The sequence below is a fragment of the Odocoileus virginianus genome, chromosome X, assembly GCF_023699985.2.
Source record: "Odocoileus virginianus isolate 20LAN1187 ecotype Illinois chromosome X, Ovbor_1.2, whole genome shotgun sequence".
Taxonomy (NCBI): domain Eukaryota; kingdom Metazoa; phylum Chordata; class Mammalia; order Artiodactyla; family Cervidae; genus Odocoileus; species Odocoileus virginianus.
Window position 1 is genome coordinate 13,977,514 of NC_069708.1, and position 20,028 is coordinate 13,997,541.

A 20,028-nucleotide genomic window follows, 5' to 3' on the forward strand; every position below is an offset into this window, starting at 1 on the left:
TGATCATTTTTTCCTGACACCGCTTCTAGTCTTGTTCATTCCTTCTTTGAGTATGACCAGCAGAACCACATCTCACAGATGGGTAAACTGATATCTGCAGTTCATCACCAAGTCATGTAAAATCTCATAATTTTTCAATTCATTATAAAACATTAATATACACAAAGACATTTCTGGGGCTTCTCCATTGCTACTGTTTTACATACAGAGGCAGAAGTGGTAATTAATGTAACACAACAACACACACAGGCTTTTAAGCTGTCACTAGTATTTATTTTGTTGATCAATAACTGTCATATCTGAAAGAACTACTCACTTTTCTCAAAAACTGAAAAGGATGTTTTTTTCCTATAAAACCCCTGAATGAACTTGTGACTATCTTGAAAAAAAAAATCAATAAATAGTACGTAAGTTCACCTCAGAGGGCAATTTACCTAATGGCAGGACTGTAGGTATCTCATGCACTTTTGTTTTCTAGGCTACATTTTGCAGAGCGTTTTGTACAAAAAAATCACTATAAAATATGTTTGATTAAACTTATTGTTTTCTTCTGAAAGTAGCACCGACATACACACACTACCATGTATAAAACAGACGGCTGGTCAGAAGTTGCTAAATAACCCTGGGAGCCCAGCCTAGTGCTTTCTGACAACCTAGAGGAGTGAGATGGGGCGGGGGGGGGGGGGGGGGGGGGCGGGATTTAGAGGGGTGAGACAGACTGGGGAGGAGGGGAGGGAGGGGATACATGTATTATTATGGCTGATTTGCGTTGTGGTATGGCAGAAACCATCACAACACTGTAAAGCCATTGTCTTCCAATTAAAAATAAACTAAAAAATTACTGTTTTCTGAGCAAATTCTGAAGCATTGAAAATAAAATATTGTAATAAGAAATATATAACCACAGAGAAGTTTATTTTATGGTACTGTTTCCTCAAAGTCATGATGAAAATTATTTTACTACTTATATTTGTGTAACAGTTTGTAATTTCCAACATGTTTTTTTATGCTTATTATCTTACGCGATTCCACAATAACCCTGCCCTGAAGACAAGTCTTTCTATATTTGGAAAAATAGGAGGCTCTTTCATGTTAAATGACCCTGGGGCCACAGCAGTTGAGTTGTAGAACCCAGGCCTCTAGCACCTATTCTTTCCCCTACAGATTGATCCCTCCTGAAACCATATTTTACCCTCACCAACACACTTGAATAATCTCTTGGTCTAAACTTTTACAATGATAAATTTATTAGAAAGTAATCAAGCCTTCCCTTTGGAATAGTATTTTACTTTAGCTTCTGCCTAATTCATTTGGTCATCAAGAATGTATCTAAACAATAGGTTAATAATCATACATTTTAACTTTGAACATTTCTACCTTTCCCAGGAATCTCATGGATACAACTTTCTCAAAAGTTTTCTGCTACTGTTTTGAAATAATAATCAAGAAAGCATAAATATGTCAATCATTTTAAAAGTATGCTTTAAAAACTTTGAGTCTAGAACTGTTTTGTTACAAGTAGAAAAGTCTCATAAAAATGTTGACTGAGTAAAAATAACCTGAGAGGAGGACAGAAAAATAAATAGTAGAATGCTTAAACTGTTCTCAGTGTTAAAGTAGGTAGCTGCTACTGCTGCTGCTAAGTTGCTTTAGTCGTGTCCGACTCTGTGTGACCCCATAGACGGTAGCCCACCAGGCTCCCCCATCCCTGGGATTCTCCAGGCAAGAACACTGGAGTGGGTTGCCATTTCCTTCTCCAATGCATGAAAGTGAAAAGTGAAAGTGAAGTCATTCAGTCGTGTCCTACTCTTAGTGACCCCATGGACTGTAGCCTGCCAGGCTCCTCTGTCTATGGGATTTTCCAGGCAAAAGAGTACTTGAGTGGGGTGCCATTGCCTTCTCCATAAAGTAGGTAGGGTCTGTCTTAAAACTATTTCCCCCAGCTTTACTATGAAAAATTTCAAACATATAAAAAGTTGAAAGAATTGTATTCACTACCTAGATTATACAATTAACAGTTTGTAATATTTGCTTTATCACATATCTATCCACACATCAATTCACCTTATTTATCATTCATCTCAAAGTAAGTGGCAGAGTGGTCAACATTAGTACACTTCACCTCTAAACACATCAGCATAGATTTTAATACTCCCCTCTCTTTCTTTCTCTCAGGTAAAAGTTTATATAGAGTGAAATACACAAATCTTATGTGTACCATCCAATGAGTTTTCATAAATGTATACCTTGCATACATCTGATAAACAGTATATATCCATGTATGCAGTTATTTCAGTAACAAAGATTTATGTGTATATATTTAAAAATTATATGTGTAGCTGTAAAACCCAATATCACTGAGCAAATTCAGCAAACTCAATCTATCTCTAGTTTCACCTGAAGAGTTATCAATAACCTCTATTTCCTATTACATTAGCAGTCCTATTTTTTTTTTAGCAGTCCTATTTATATAACACTGAATCAGTATGCACACATTCATATCAACCACTCAAAGTCCTTCCTGGCAAGAACAGTAGCATTAAAAAAATCTGCTTACTAAGGTAGGATTAAGTTAAAATTTGTCAATTTAGGTGTACATTTTCATCACCCCACAAAAGCTCCTTCTTTGAAGTCAATCTCTTCCCCTTACCTTTACCCCTGGACAACAGCTTTTAATCTGGTACAAAGCAAATTTTGGTTATTAGTCAGGTTGTAAGCTATAGTGAATCCTGTAATGAAAATTGTATTTTGGACTTAAGCATCTGTGCTATATCCAATTCAAGTTATGAAAACTTACACATGGTGATAAATGCATTAGATTCTTTATGTATAGATTATAGTTGTTTTTGTTGTTGTTTCAACCCCATGGATTGTAGCCCACCAGGCTCTTCTGTCTGTGGGATCCAGGCAAGAATACTGGAGTGGGTTGCCATTTCCTTTTCCAGGGGATCTTCCCGACCCAGGGATTGAACCTGTGTCTCCTGCACTGCAGGCAGATTCTTTACTGCTGAGTCACCAGGGAAGCCCATTGATTATAGTGCAGATGACTTAAAATTTATTAGTTAAAAGAAGTAAAAACTCTGCAAATGTATTCTGTCAGAGTACAGATACCATAATTCTAATGCCATTATACTTGTTAAAGCAATCTATATTTCTAAATAGCAACATTGTTGGGCACAAATTTGTCAAAGTACTTTAAATAACATTCTGCTGGTTGTTAAGTGCCCATTTATAATAAGGCTTTTGGAGAAGGAAATGGCAACCCAATTCATTATTCTTGTCTGGGAAATCCCACAGACAGAGGAGCCTGGTGGGCTACAGTCCATGGGGTTGCAAGAGTCAGACACAACTTAGCGACTAAACCACCACCACCACCACCACCACCACCATATAAGGCTTTACAACTAAGGAAAAGCACTACTTGATACCTTTAAGATGCTTTCATTCCCAAATGACACAATAGATCTATTTGATTAAAAAAAAAAAAAGGGTACTAAATCTGGAGAAACAAAACCAGTTACAAATGGGAAAGGTCTTATATTTCAATGGTCATTAACATGTACATAGTGGGCAGCCTCTGAGATGGCCCCCAAGATCCCTGACTGCTGGTATTCATGCCCTCATATAATCAGTCCTTTCCCTGGAGTGTAATGATAATGAATTTGCTCAGTCGTGTCCGACTCCTTGTGACCCCATGGACTGTAGCCCACCAGGCTCCTCTGTCCATTGGATTTTCCAGGCAAGAATACCGGAATGGGTTGCCATTTCCTTCTCCAGGAGATCTTCCTGACCCAGGGTTTGAACCCGAGTCTCTGGCATTGTAGGCAGACGCTTTACTGTCTGAGGCACCAGGGAAGTCCCTGGAGTGTAGGCTGGACTTAATAACTCACTAGTAACAAACAGAATAGGGCAGAAGGGATAGAATGTCACTTCTGAGATTAGGCTATGAGAACGGTGGTTTCTGTCTTGGATACACTCTCTTACTTTTGCCCTCTCTCTTTGATTATCTGTGCCAGGGGAAGCAAACTTCAAGACTGTGAGCAGAACTGAAGCCTATCAACAACCAGGTGAGTGAGTGTGGAAGAGGATTCCCTCTACAGTTGGGCCTTCAGGTGAGATCACAGTTCTGGATGACATCTTGACTGCAGAGTCATAAGAGATCTTAAGCCAGGGGTACTCAGCTAAGCCATGCCCAGATTCCTGACCAACAGAAACTGTGAGATGATAAATGCTGCCTTGACATTATTCATTATTAGAGACCAACAGATAACTAACATACTGTGAGATTTTTATATTAAATTGGCTGCAATTTGAGCTACAAGTAACTAATACAAGAAAGTGTGACAATGAATTTCAATATTAGCACCCAGATTTTCTATTTATCTTTGTCTCTTATATAGATTCCCCCCAGTAAGCACAATGCTGAAGTAAAGATTTATTCTATTGCTTTAACTGAAATTATTACTGAGATAATTGTAGATTTATACACAGTTGTTAAGAAATGATATAGAGATCCCGTGTATACTTTGCTCAGTTTCCCCACTGGTAACTTTTTAAAAAACTTCTGTGTAATATCACAACCAGAATACTGACATTGATACAATCCACTCATCTTGTTTAGATTGCCTTAATTTCACTAATACTCATTTGTGTGTATGTAATATCTTACATACCTTTTACTTTACTATTCTCATTTACTCAAATTATATCTTTTTGTAATTAAAATCTAGCCATTATATTATTCTTATGTTCTTTCTGATGGTAGAAGCTGTTAAGAGACATAAATCCAGGAGTTTATTTCATAGCTCCATAGCAATACTGAAAACAGTAACAGAGTAATAAAAACTGCTTATAGATTATATAACAATTAAAGGAACATTCACTTACCCTGAAAGGTTTCTTGAAAGCAAACTATAAAATAAATTGTTAGCCTTCTCCCAGAATAATGTACTTGTGCTGGAAATTAAGATGTGAAATAATATTAAGTGCGCTTAAAATTTTAACACTGCCTCTTTTTCCTCTTATGAAAGAAGTCAGAAGTTAGTAGTATTTGTGTAACAATGCTTCAGGAAATCAGTATATCCAAGTTTTTATTCTATGGCCAGGCAGTGTTAAAATTCATACACAAACATCTAAGCAGAAACAGCTGAGGATAAAGTCAAGCTGATTATGAACCATGCAAAGCCAAACACTTTTGCATAAAAGATAAACCTTAGAGGAAAACAAAGGGATACCTACTTTCTGCTGCTAGAAGTCCTAGGAGGAAGGCAGCATATGGACAAACAACAAACAGTATGATTTTAGAGCAAGCAGGTTATCAAGCCACAGCTGGGCTCAGTAGATGAGCCACAAGAAGCAGAGTCTCTTAGCTGAGCCCCAAGTGAGCCCTTGTGTTCTGAGAGCACATTTGCTGGGTTCTGAGTCTGGTTTCTTTGATTTGAAATATGAGAACAGAATATTTCCACTTGGAATTGGTAAATAACAAAGCAACAATACACTGTTTATCTTAAGATTAAGCCTAACAATTTTTGGAGAATGTATAACTGACTTACTTCAATAATCAAAATAGGAAAAAAAACTCATATAAAAATCATTTTTCAATGCAAACAGCATACCTAAACATGTTAAACTCTTCTTTAGAGGACTGGTTGATTTGTTTTCAATTTTGTTTTCCACTGTTAATGAGAGGCTCTGTTAAATTTTTAAAAAATTATAATTTTGAATAGAACTTGCACTAACACAGGATTGCCAGCTTTTAATTTGGTCAAGCAAGGTCTTTAAGAAAAAAAATTTACCAAACTACCATTCACTATCATTTCATAGAAAGAAGAGAAAAGGCATTATCTAAAGATGAAAAACAGTCTATCTCAAGAAAGGACAGTTGGTGATCTTATACTGTTTTCTAACTCCTCTTTCTACAACCCCTCACCCCTGCCCAACAAGCACATGCCTTATCGTCACTTTTCTCTTTTTGAAATGGGTTTTCTGGAAGAACTCTCAGGTAACAATGGCAAGTGTTTTGTGTTTTGTACTGTAAAACAAACCCATGCAAATTTTGACAGAAAGACAGTAGAAAGGATAACATTGGGAACTTAAATGATGGAGAATTAAAGGACTAGAATTAAAGAGAGAAGAATTTAGGCTTAAAAATTGAGAAGAATATTAAAAATAAAAATATTTTGAAAAATTATAGATATGCTAATTTATAAAAGTATAAAGCCCTTATAATGAATCTAGATAAAATAAAGGCTTTCTGCAACCAACCATATAACCATTACTTTTACATTACAGTTGCAGAAAAAAAAATTTGCAAAGATAGATATTTGGTAAATGATGTTGACAATAATAGATACTGCCTCCCTTTAAATGGCTTAGTATTTTTTTTAAATGGCTTAGTATTAAAAGTTAAAAAACCATCACACTTCACAATATTGTAAAGTAATTATCCTCCAATTAAAAAAATAAATTTAAAAAGTTAATTTTAGGAATATATGAATAATTCCTGCTAGCCATGTGAAATTCAGGAAAACATTAGAATTTTCTTGAAAAATTTCCTTTGTTTTGACATCTGACTATATAAAAATTTCCTCTTCATTTAGGGCAGATGATCAGACATGTACATTGCATAACAATTTTATCTTTTATTGTTAGCAGCTGAACAGTGCCATTTAAAAATATTTTAGAGACATTTAGCATATCAAATAGATAGACTGCTTTTAGGATCCTTAAGATGCAGAAATTTTAAAAAAGATAGGATGAGACGACAGGAAGGGGAAGCAATAAGGAATGCAAAATTGTGAATAACTAATTTGAGGGCTTGCAAGACAGTGTAAGAAATTTCTTTTTTGCTTAAAAAGCAAGTACTGTAATCAGAAACTATTTCAACAATACCATTTAGAGATTATACTGGGAAAAAAGACATAAAAACTTGAGCAATGAAAATGTGTTTAATAGAAAATAAGGATGTTTATAACTGTAGACAATTCCTTTCCCTACAAGAAAAATCCAGCTCTTCACAGAAAGGAATACTTAAAAGCTCATTAAACTCTTGCTAAGCAGAGGTAAATATTATGGGGCAACAGTAAAGAATCAGGTCTATGAAGCTGTTGCAAGGACTGTCCTACTGTCTTCCTATTGCTAAAGATGAAAATGGTATTAGAGATCTTGGCCCCAAATCTCTAAATATATTATTCCAAGTATGTGCCTATATCACATAGTCACAATACAACATAAAACTCTTATTAGATCCACTCCCCCTAGAAAGGGTTAACTGTAATCTGAGTGTGAAGAGGGAAGGAGGAGTTTCAAGTTAAAAACAACAAAAAGTTATGAAGGGAGAGAACAAAATGGACTGGAAGAAAAAAACACAGACATGAAACAATAGGGAGCATTGGGGAACATACCAGTAACACAACTACAGCCTTTAATGTGGGAAGGACTCTGGATAGTTACCAAGTCAGCACAAGAGGAAAAGAGCAAGTCCTCCTCCTCAGAGTCTCTTCTCTAAGATTCCCATTTATAAATGTTTTTGGAAATCACCTTCACTCAGAAGAGGAAGAGTCACATCCCAATTGGTAAAGGTCAAAATGAGGAACTATATAGCTGTTGGAATGGGAAATTTGATCCTGTTATTTTGCACAAGGTATAAGTGAATACCAATTGGTTAGAAACTCTGTGTGTACGTGTGTATGTGAGCATGTATGTGCACCCATGTGTACAACAGAAGAAAGAAGAGGCATAAATATTGACAAATGCTCATGGTTCCCACATGAAAGAAGCATTAGCACATCCATTCTTCCTATAGGGCTAGCCATGAAGGACAAACAACTCATGCTTTAGGAAGGGCTCTGGGTCCTGATTCCAATGGTAATACATGAACACTGAATGAGCCAGTGCAAGAGTAAGTAATTCTAATGAAAGAAAGAAAAGCTGATGCCAGAGGACATATGATGTAGGAGTTAATAAACACACAAATAAAAATTAAAAGCTAACACACATACATGCATTTGTGTATACACACAAATGGGTCCTATGTATTTTTAGCAAAGAATCCTTGAGACTCCTCACAGTAGGATGGAAATCTGAGCATTTAAAAAAATAGCTTTGTGAACACTAGTGAGTTTTTTTCAGGAGTACCTATAGACATTTCATCAAAATAGGTAATTCTTCTACATTCCTCCCCCTTGAATGCTTGTATAGATATGCTATAGACTTTATAAAAAGAGAAGAACCTGTAAATCATTTCAAGAGATAATTCACAAGACAGTTTTACATTGAAAAATTCAATTAAAAGCAGTGTTGTTCCAAAGTCTGACCTGCTACAGTTGATATGGGGAAAATTTTACATCAAAAATTTGTGTTGAGGCAGAAGGTAATCCAAAGATTCAAGAAGGCTGACTACAACTGTTGGATTGGATGAAGTGCAATGTTGGGTCTGGAGGGAGGAAAGGGGAAGAAGTATTTCCGATGTTAAAAATAAAAAGTGAAATGTCGGCTTGGAGCAGTAGGGGAAAGCAATTTTGGTATTAAAACAAAAAAGGAATCAGATACATGGGGATGGAATCTGGCTGCTGACAAACTTCCTTAGAATTCCTTAGAGAGCAGAACTAGATTCACAGGAAAAGTTTATTCATAATGAAAGACAAAGGATGTAGACACCACATGATTCACTCTGGTGAATGAATGATTCAATTACCTGAGGAGGTAGGGTCTTCGGAGAAATCTGGCAACTCTTCAGGGGGATCCCCATAGAATGAGTTGAATTTGTGACTTGACACAGCTGCTAGTACTGCACCCTAAAGCAAAGAGAAGAAAAAAAAAATATATATATATTTAATTTTTTTCTTTTGTTTTTGGCTGTGCCATGAGGCTTGTGGGATCTTAATTCCCTGACCAGGGATTGAACAATGAAAGCAAGAAGTCTTAACCAATGGACTGCCAGGAAATTCCTGAAAATATATATTACTAAAAGAAATGCAATAAAAACCAAGGTCTTACTGTATAGCACAGAGAATTACATTCAATATCCTATGATAAACCATAATTGAATATATATAAAAAAGAATGAATCACTTTGTTGTACAGCAGAAATTAATAAAACATTGTAAATCAACTAAACTTCAATAAAAGCATTGATAAAAATACATAAATACAAAAAAGTTAATTACCAAATGGTTACTTAAGAATTATGGACATAGATGGATATGTTCGCTCAGGCGTGTCCAACTCTTTGCGACCCTATGGACTATAGCCTGCCAGGCTCCTCTGTCCAAGGGATTTTCCAGGCAAGAATACTGGAGTGGGTTGCCATTTCCTTCTCCATGGGATTTTCCCAACTCCAGGGATTGAATCCGGGTCTCCCACATTGCAGGCAGACTCTTTACTGTCTAAGCCACCACGGAAGCCCATTTAAGAATTATTCAGGAAGTCAAATATATAGGAAATGATAGCTAGAAAAGAGGTGGCTTAAAATAATTTTGAATTCCTTTAGATAAAGCACATACACATATACCAGAATAACACTGTCAGGGACTGCAGAAGTATATGAAACCATTTACATCTTGAACTTAAGCATGTACTAGACAATGAAATATTCTGCAGTCACTATAAAATGATGCAGCTGAAGAGTGTTTAATGAAATGATAAGGTACTTGTGATGAATTACACGAAGTTTTTGAAAATCTGGGTCATATGGCAGTTCTATTTCCAGTTTTTTAAATCTAAAGTATGATCTTATTTTTGAAAAAAGTTAAGATATAAGACTAAATATATATTAAAATGTTAATAGTATTAATTATTCTTGGATAGTAAGAATGAAGTCATTTTTCTTTTTAAAAATCTTTTTTCCCTTTCTTTTTGATACTAATAATGACTATGCATTACTCTTGTACAGTAATTCTCAATTAGGCTACCCAGCAGAATCAACTACATCTTGACTATTTTAAAGCACATGATGCCTCCCTTGATTCCTAGCTCAGAATCACTGTCATACTGAGTCCATGACATCTCTTAAAGACTATGGGGTAGAAAAATGTTGGGAATTATTGCTTCAGTAACAAGAATGATAATGTTTCTAAGTGTTCAATCACGTGAGTGTTAGGCATAGGTCAGAATATCCAGGTGTGTTCCTGGGTGCTGCCACTTTCCATCTGCATGACCTTACTTGAGTTAATCATTTAACCTCTTGAGGTTTTCTCATACAGTGAGGATATTAAAAGTGACGTAGCTTACCTTACATGACTGTCAAAAGTCGTAATGTTTATGAAAGTGCATTGTGAACCATAAAGCATTTTGTAAGCACAAATTATTACTGTGTTTAGAGAGCTAAATAAACAGAGTCAGACATGACTTAGTGACTTATACAACAAGTACTAATATGTAGCTAGAACCTGAGCAGAGCCTTTGCTGCTTTAGGTAGAATTGCTCACTTAGGTAGCCTGAGTATCATATCACCCTTGTAGCTGAAGTGTAAAGTAGCCTAAGTCTAAATTTTAAATACTGAACTCTTAGATTTTTTTGAAAAAAAAAAAAAAAAAAAAAAAAGATGAATCTTTTGTGAATGCAGGGATTCATTAAATATCATTGATAATCACAATCTATTTATGAGTGTGTGCTCAGCTGTGTCTGACTCTTTGCAACTCCATGGACTGTAGCTCATCAGACTCCTCTGTCCATGGGATTTTCCAGGCAAGAATACGGGAGGGGATTGCCATTTCCTTCTCCAGGGAATCTTGCTGACCCAAGGATCTAACCTGCATCTCCCTTGTCTCCCACACTGGCAGGCAGATTCTTTACCACTAGCTCCATCCGGGAAGCCCCAATAATCACAATAATGCATAATACAATTATTAATAATCATTGTGAATTATGAAGTTGCTCATTCATGTCCAACTCTTTGCGACCCCATGGACTATAGCCTACCAGGCTCCTCCGTCAATGGAATTTTCCAGGCAAGAGTACAGGAGTGGGTTGCCATTTCCTTCTCCAGGGGGTCTTCCCAACCCAGGGATTGAACCCGGGTCTCCCTCACTGCAGGCAGACGCTTTACCATCTGAGCCACCAGGGAAGCCCATTAATAATCATTAGTAATTCTAATAACATTATTAATAGAAACACATTCCTACAAGGTTCATTTTTAGGAGGGTGGTTATATAAGGTTTCTTTCTACAAATATAAATTGAAAAAGAGAGACAAACGAGGGAAGAGCAAAAAATAGAGAAGTGATCTTGATGGTGATACCATTCCAGGCAACTTTCACATTTCCAAAAGTCCAGGGTTAATGCCTGAGAGTGTCTCATGCAGAATTTTATGAAAATAATTGTACTGAATGTTGAGTTCTTCTTTCTGTAGTAGAAGCTTATTCCACTTTATATATTATATATGTTCTCTAAAAGCTGGGTGAAAATGGAATTTTTATAGATCACAGCACATGTTTCCCACACACCGAAATTAAAATTTTTGAGATGTTTTATTTTTATTTCCAAATAAAGTTCAGCTGAGTTTCTTACTACATTAGTTTTATGTTTTCAGGCCTGTTCTAGCTATTAAATACCACTGTAGCCAAAGATCTAGAAATACTTTTACTAGGAAAGCACTATTTAAAAGAGCCCTGAGAGGTAAATTCTTTTGAAACAATAGTAGCAAGTTCCTAATTTATCTCTCTTATGGTTAGCAGTTTTGTTTATTTAGCTCTCTAAACACAGTGACTGCATGTGGGCTCAAAAGTTCAATGCAAAATGGGTCCAAAACAGATTATGGATTTATAGAATTTTATTAGAGTTTGAGAGTCAACCGTAAAGACGATTCATTCTAAAAGACACATTTAGCAGATGAGGAAACAGGTCCAGAGGGGCTTACTAACCGGGTAAGGTTGCTGCCAACTTAAAGAGACAGATCAGGAGTAGACAGAATTGAGGTCTTCTGACCACTCTCCCCAGTTCAAGGGTTTTTTCTATTACAGGGGTCAAAAATACTTTCCTGTAAAGGGCTAGACAGTGAATATTTTAGGCTTGCAGAGCATATGTTCTCTGCTGCAACTATTCAACTCTGCCATTCAGCGTGAAAGCAGCTATAGACAATATGTACATGAATTTACATCTCTGTGGTCCAATTAAACTTTATATATAAAAACAGAAAGATATATGCACTAATTTATGAAAGCACAGAGCTCTTATATGGATAAGCATCTTATGGATAGCATCACTGACTCAACGGACATGAACTTGGGCGAACTCCAGGAGATAGTGAGGGACAGGGAGGCCTGGCATGCTGCAGTGCTGCAGAGAGTCAGACATAACTGAGTGATTAAACAACAACAACAAAGAACTCTTATGTGAGTGCTTTAGTTCCCAGATTGTATATTGTCAACCTCCCTATTATGCTGTTGCTATCAAAGAGCCTGTGGGTATAACAATATAAAACCAGATCTTCTACAAGTAGTTCTTCAACCTTCCCATTTTTATTCAATCCTTGATAAAGAAGCTTTTCTATCTACTTTAGAAGATATACTCCCATAAGCTTTGAGTAAAACATAACAATTTTGACTTAAGACCATTCACAACCTGATAACTAATATTAAAGATGCAATTTTCTACTAAGCAAATTAACCTAGAAACGAGAAGGAAGATTCTAAATTCAAAGAAAAAGAGAAGTACAAGTAATTAAGCACAATCATATTTGTAGTTAATATGTCAAACATGAAAATGGAATGCTCCCCGCTAGAAGATTCTGTGTCTCATTTAAGGAAGTGGGAAGCAAACAAAAAAAAAATGGTTAGCTCAGACTTCTGCTAAATTAAACTACTGTACACACTTAAGGAAGCAACAAAGTTATTGAGTAGGGAACAGGCGAGTTGAACATGGATGAATTACTGACTTGAAGACAACGTCAAAAGCCAATACTCCCTTTTAGGTGATCCATAACTGAGCTCAGGAAAAAAACACCATGAAGTTTGATAGGCACGAGGGCAAGGAGGTATATTTTTAAAAGTCAAAATACAAAGCATGAGATGTAGAATAACTCACTGGCTTTGTACCCAAGTAGTGAGGACACATCTAACCATTTTCTGATATACTGAGGGGGCAAAAGGCATCACAGGGACACACAAATAAAAGTGTGACATAAGAATTTGAGAGAGGATCATCTTACTAGGATTCAGAATACTGAACTCAAAACCTTAAAAAGGGTGGAGAACCTGGAGAGGTTGAAGCTGAAGAGAAATGACCAAAAGGCTAGAAAAATCACTTCAAGGCAGAAATGTTAAAGGACTGAGGTTGACTACATTTAAGAATTAGGTCCTAGATGATAATGAGGTAAGACCATTGATTAAATCAGAACCTCCCATCTCTCTCCATGCAGTCGCAACCCAAGTTATCATTCAGTTTAGTCAGCTTAGCCTACATGTATTTGATACTGAAGCACAGTCTAAACAAAACTCTAAAACCTAGAATTTCATAATTAAGTCAGGACACGTGATTAAAGGAGATTGTGCTATCATCTCTGAAGATTGAAAATGAGACTTGTTGGTGAGAGGGTAACAGGCAGGAAGGCCAGGGGTCTCCAAACGGAGGAAATAGGCTGCAAGTGTCAGACATTTTTCTCTCTCTTATGCGGCAGGAGGAAACAAACTAGCGATATTTTTTTCCTTCTCTATACAAATTTAAAAGGAGGTTTCTCTTAAAATACTGTGTTGCCATGACACCTGGTTTCACCTGAAGCTAACTATTCTCAAACCTTGAGTTAACCAATACATTTTTCTTATGGAAATGTTTGTCTTAAGCTATGTTAATGTGCTATGCATTTACCCCAGACTCTGTCGTCAAGTCAAGTTGGTTCTGCCAAATGGCTCAGAACCTACTTGACAAACCAGTATGTTATACTCTGATATTGTTCCCCTAATCTATATGAATGAAACTATTTGTATGGTAATCTGCCCTTCTACAAGATTCAAGTCAATCATTTTGTGGTCTGGGATGAATCATTTGGTGCCAGGATTATCACAAAATACAATTTATGGATGAGGGGCCTGGTGCCATTCTGAGTTTTAAGACATTCCTTTCTTTTCATTAACAGACTGCTAGTGACTATATAACATCCAGCTGAAGACTAGCAGGGGGCTACTCTTTCTGCCCCCTTCTGATGCCTATGTCAGAAGCTTTCTCTGTCTCCTTTATACTTTAATACAACTTTATTACATAAAAGCTCTGAGTGATCCAGCCTCGTTTCTGGCCCCAGATTGAATTCGTCTCCTCCAGAGGCCAAGAATCCTGGCGTCTTATTGTTCAGCAACAACCTTTCATTGGTATAGTCAGTATGGCTATATTTAAGAGCAATTGTGGGGATTCCTAGGTGGTGCTAGTGGTAGAGTACCTGTCTGCCAATGCAGGAGACTTAATAGATGCAGGTTCAATCCTTGGGTTGGGAAGATCCCCTGGAGAAGGACATGACAACCCACTCCAGTATTCTTGCCTGGAGAATCCCATGGGCAGAGGAGCCTGGTGGGCTACGGTCCATAGGATCGCAAAGAGTTGGTCATGACTGAAGTGACTTAGCACAGCACAAGAGCAACTGCATGGAATAAATAACTGAGGAATCCTTTTGGGTCTGTGTAAAAGTATTTTATAAAGATGATCTTTTAATGTGTATAATAACTTTCAAAAGTCAGACTAACTTTGGAAGTAATAAATTCTGCATTTCAGAATCAGAAATTCATAGAATTGCTTTGCAAAATATAGGAAGATCAAACTCATGTCAGTTATTATTTATGTAACTGTTCATACCAGAATAACAGTTTTCAGTTTTCAGAATCAAAGGTGCCCTTTGGATACCAGATTTACTGCTCTGAGTGGCTGGAGCCCACCATCTTTGTGCTCATGTGCTGTCCTCTCCGGTTGTGAGAGGACTGTGGGTATAAGTGCTGGTTTTCATTAGGGCACGAAGGTCCTTGATAAATCCTTAAGCAAGCTCTTGTTGAATTGACAGAAAGGGGAAGATTGACAAAAGTGAAAGTGAAGTCTCTCATTCATGTCTGACTCTTTGCGATCCCATGGACTGTAGCCTTCCAGGCTCCTCCATCCATGGAATTTTCCAGGCAAGAGTACTGGAGTGGGCTGCCATTTCCTTCTCTAGAGGGTCTTCCTGACCCAAGGATTGAACCTGGGTGTCCCACATTGCAGGCAGATGCTTTACCATCTGAGCCACCAGGGATAGCTCAGATTGACAAAAGGCAGCTAATTAGAGCTTCCCGGCTGACATCTCAAAGATGTTGCTTAGGGGTATCAGAACTCTGGCAGGGAGTAGTGCTGTACATCAGAACCTTCCGTGATGATGGAAAGGTCCTACGCCTGTACTGCCCCAAACTGTAGCCACCAGCCACATGTGGTATTGAGCAACTGAAATGTGGCTAGTGCAACTGAGAAATCAAACTTTAAAGTTTATTTATTAGCTAAAGTATCAGTAGCTACATATGCCTAGTGGCTATTGCACTGGACAGTGAGTACTGGAAAACAGCATTCCTCAACAATTTTTTTCTAGTTCTGCAAAGTATAGGAACCCAAGAGACCAACTGGTAAGTCAGAGAAGTAATGCAGGCTATATTTTTGTAATCTGCAAAACCAATAAAGGAAAATTATAGGAAGTTATCAGAAATCTCCCTCCCTTTCTGTATATACAAGGAATAAATGGTTTTAACCTCTAAACTGAATTATGTGGATGCAGCTCACTATTTCCTGAACTGATTACAGTCAGTTCAGTCCAGTTCAGTTGCTCAGTCATGTCCGACTCTCTGCGACCCCATGAACCGCAGCACTCCAGGCCTCCCTGTCCATCACCAACTCCCAGAGTCCATCCAAACCCATGTCCATTGAGTCAGTGATGCCATCCAACCATCTCATCCTCTGTCGTCCCCTTCTCCTCCTGCCCTCAATCTTTCCCAGCATCAGGGTCTTTTCAAATGAGTCAGCCCTTCACACTGATTGCAATAAACTTACCCAAATACAGGATATTACTTCTATTTGTACAGAATATCTTTGACATACTTCACTATAGAGAAATTTGCTTTCTAATTCATGAACCAAAGAGGATGGTTGCTAGAACAGATTCCCTCCTGAGCCTCTTCCCTAGATAGACAAGCTCAGGCACCCACAGCCCCTTCGCGCCCCCTGCCCCCCTTGCACAGTAACTCCTTCATGTAAATGGCACCCAGGGTTAGAGTACAGGAATGCCTCCTTAAGAGACACATACCCATAGAGCACAGATTTTTCAGACAGCCTGGAGCACACAGTTTGTTCCATGCATCCTAATATTCAGTCTGAGAAAATACAATCCTCATATCTAGTCCCATGCTCAGGACTATGTAGTTTATATAAGAAGCATTGCTTCTAGAGGATTTAAAAAAACTGAAGTATTAAGCTCAGTTTAATAGAGCTCAGCTGTGGTGTTCTAAATGGGAAGGAAATCCAAAAAAGAAGGGATATATGTATATGTACACATGATTCACTTTGCTGTACAATAGAAACGAACACAACTTGTAAATCAACTATACTCCAATTTAAAAAAAAAAGATTCTAGAGCTTGGTATGAAATAAAAGGAGGGGAAAAATTCAACATATGAAATGTCTGATAACCAAAATGGGGAAAAGAGTTTTTCCATTATCATTCACAGATGTAAAATAAAATAATGAAAGAAAGGAAAATAAAAAGAAATGGGTGATAATTCAAATCACATGCAGGGTTCTATAAACATTTAAAACCTACAGTTCAAATGATAGTCTGAAAATGATGTTAATGCTTTATAATTGTCCAAATAATCTTCTCATCAGGGATTTGTTGTGTCCTGTAGGCTGCTGAACAGGTTAAATGCCAAAATGAATGTATAAATGTGGAAAGGAACAATTTCTGATTGCTGAGTGTTGACATTATTATAACCAATAATGAGCGATAGTCTTGAAATTTCAGTAGAGTAAAATGAATAATGTTTTACATTCTGGCATAAAACAGTTCCATAAAATTTTCAGAATGGGAAAAAGGTTTAATTGCAAATATAATAAACTCACTACCAAAAATACATTAGAATTTATTCAAACAGGTGTAAGTCTTTTGGAAGATGAATTATTTATAGAGATCAAATATCTTATTAAATACATGTATACATTCTGATGCCAACAATTTCAGTAGCAAACTTACCCTAACAATATAATCAGAGGTGCACAAAGATTTAGTAATAAAAATAGAGCCAATGCAATAGTATTTATGGCCATGGAAAACTGGAAGTAATGCCCATGTCCAATAGCTGATTAATAAATTATGATGTGTACATATGATGGAATTTTGGAGACCCATTACAAGTTTGTGCCTCAGAGTAATGACTCTCAATAACATAAACTTATCAGAATCACCCATGAGGCTTTTTCAAAAAAAAACGCATGCCCTGCCAACCCCTTGCATGCCTGGGGCTGAGGGAGGGATGGTTAGTGTCTTGGATGAGTTGAGTGGTGTAGTGAGTTACTGTTAGTATGCGAGTGTGTCACATCTCTTAAGTGTGCAAAAGTGAAAACCAGTATTTAAGAAGAATATTTGCCACATGGTATTAAAAAAGTAGGTTATGTGAAATTCATATAACATAAAACTAACCCTTTTAAAGTGTACAATTCAGTGCTAATTAGTACAGCCACAATGTTGTGTGATGACCATTCCTGTTTCATCCCAAACCCATTAAGTAGTCTATACCCATTAAGCAGTCCATTGCATTTAGGAATTACAGCTGTTTATAAATAGAGATCAAATCAAGCATATTAAATAAATTCTAAAATAATAATGAAACAATAATAAAATATTGTATAAAATGGTATCTATGGAGCACTTATGACTGACAGGGACTATTCTAACTGCTATAATATATTAATTCATTAAATCCTTACAACCCTATGAGTTAGCTATTATCACTGTCATCCCCATTTTCTAGATAAGGAAACTGAGGCACAGAGAATTGAAATAACTTGTTCAAGGTTACACAGCTAGTGTCAGAGTCAGGATTCACCTCAGGCAATGTAGCTCCAGAGGCCATTCTTTCTCTGTATGCTGTACTCTTCTTCTTGCTACAAAATTTCCTACCTCTGACTTAGTTACAAAATCAATTTTCTACTGCTTTCTGTGAACTTCCCTTTTAATCACTTCAAAGGGAATCATAATAATTAGGTTGTTTTCACCATTTGATGAGCTTAAAAACAGTGTCTGAGTAGAAGGATGGGTACCTAGCTCTTCACTTGTGAAAATAAATTGGGCAGTGGGCTCTGAAAGCCAGGAAAGTTGCAATCTTTATTCTAGAAGCTTCTAGAAGTGGCAGAATGAGAATGAGTTTTTTTTGAGGAGAGTAGGTATAACCAGCTTTAACCAGGGTGACTGAATCACTGAATGGGATACAGCTTTACCAGAAGCTGAAAAAAACCTCAATGACAAGCCTGCTGATGTTCCTAATTCTAGGTTGTTTGGTGGGTCTTAAAATTTTAAATAGGCCTGCAAAGGGATGTGGTAAATTCACATGACCCTTCTCTGCTGTGACAGCTTGCTCCTGTCCAAATGAATCTTAGTCACCACTTTGGCTATTTTAGGCCCAAGTCTGATTTTGTGGCACTGGGAGAAATACAGCATGTATTTCTCGTGATGAGGCAAGCCTGAGCCCTGTGGTAAAAGGCTTGTACTTGGGCAGTGAGAGGTTCGGTCTCAGACAGGGTAATGTCACATAGGCCAAAGTAACATCAGAGTTAAAAAGACTTCAGGAAAGACTTGAGACAGAGGTATAGTTAATAGCTTCTTTGGGAAAGAAACTAATTTCAAAAATGACCAACCAAATTTCACTTTGGCTAAGATTTTTTCTTTTGTAGCCTACACTGGTTCAGGTGTATAGTAAAGCAAATAAACAAACAAACAAAATCCCAGAGTCTTGGGAAACTTCTCTGGGCACCATCTCAATAACGGCATGTTATCAATAACTATTTTTCTGCTGAGGATTTTTAAAGTAAATAGGGAAGAGCCAGTCTGAACCTCCTGACTGCAAAATCAACTAGGAGAAAGGCTAACTGGGACCATCAACACCAACAGCGACATGTTAGAATGGCCCTTACTCTACAGTTGCACTCTCTGGTAGAACTTTCTACAGTGATGGAAACAGGCTATATTTGCATTATCTGATACGGCACCACTAGCCACACATGGTTTTTTTTTTTTCCCTTGCTATTTTTTTTTCCTTTATTTTTATTAGTTGGAGGCTAATTACTTTACAATATTGTAGCGGTTTTTGCCATACATTGACATGAATCAGCCATGGATTTACATGTGTTCCCCATCCGAACACCCCCCCCCCCACCTCCCTTCCCATCTCATCCCTCTGGGTCATCCCAGTGCACCAGCCCTGAGCACTTGTCTCATGCATCCAACCTGGACTGGCGATCTGTTTCACACTTGATAATATACATGGTTCAATGCTATTCTCTCAGATCATCCCACCCTTGCCTTCTCCCATACAGTCCAAAAGTCTGTTCTATACATCTGTGTCTCTTTTTCTGTCTTGCATATAGGGTTATCGTTACCATCTTTATAAATTCCATATATATATGCGTTAGCATACTGTATTGGTGTTTATCTTTCTGGCTTACTTCACTCTGTATAATGGGCTCCAGTTTCATCCATCTCATTAGAACTGATTCAAATGAATTCTTTTTAATGGCTGAGCAATATTCCATTGTGTATATGTACCATAGCTTTCTTATGCATTCGTCTGCTGATGGGCATCTAGGTGGCTTCCATGTCCTGGCTATTATAAACAGTGCTGCGATGAACATTTGGGTACACGTGTCTCTTTCAGATCTGGTTTCCTTGGTGTGTATGCCCAGGAGTGGGATTGCTGGGTCATATGGCAGTTCTATTTCCAGTTTTTTAAGGAATCTCCACACTGTTCTCCATAGTGACTGTACTAGTTTGCATTCCCACCAACAGTGTAAGAGGGTTCCCTTTTCTCCACACCCTCTCCAGCAT

At 37.3% G+C, this 20,028-nt stretch overlaps 1 protein-coding gene across 16 annotated transcripts in view; it reads right to left on the bottom strand.

Moving 5' to 3' along the window:
- The window catches only part of CASK (calcium/calmodulin dependent serine protein kinase), a 378,632-nt gene that overhangs the window by 87,956 nt on the left and 270,648 nt on the right, over positions 1–20,028 (bottom strand). For 11 of the 16 annotated variants that reach the window (XM_070461878.1, XM_070461876.1, XM_070461874.1 and 8 more), the window contains exons 10-11: positions 8,696–8,795; positions 5,239–5,256 (exon numbers count right to left, since the gene is read on the bottom strand). In XM_070461878.1, coding sequence (XP_070317979.1) covers positions 5,239–5,256; positions 8,696–8,795 — 118 coding nt within the window. The remainder of the gene's footprint in view (positions 1–5,238; positions 5,257–8,695; positions 8,796–20,028) is intronic. The other 5 variants (XM_070461881.1, XM_070461880.1, XM_070461877.1 and 2 more) reach the window with 1 other exon arrangement.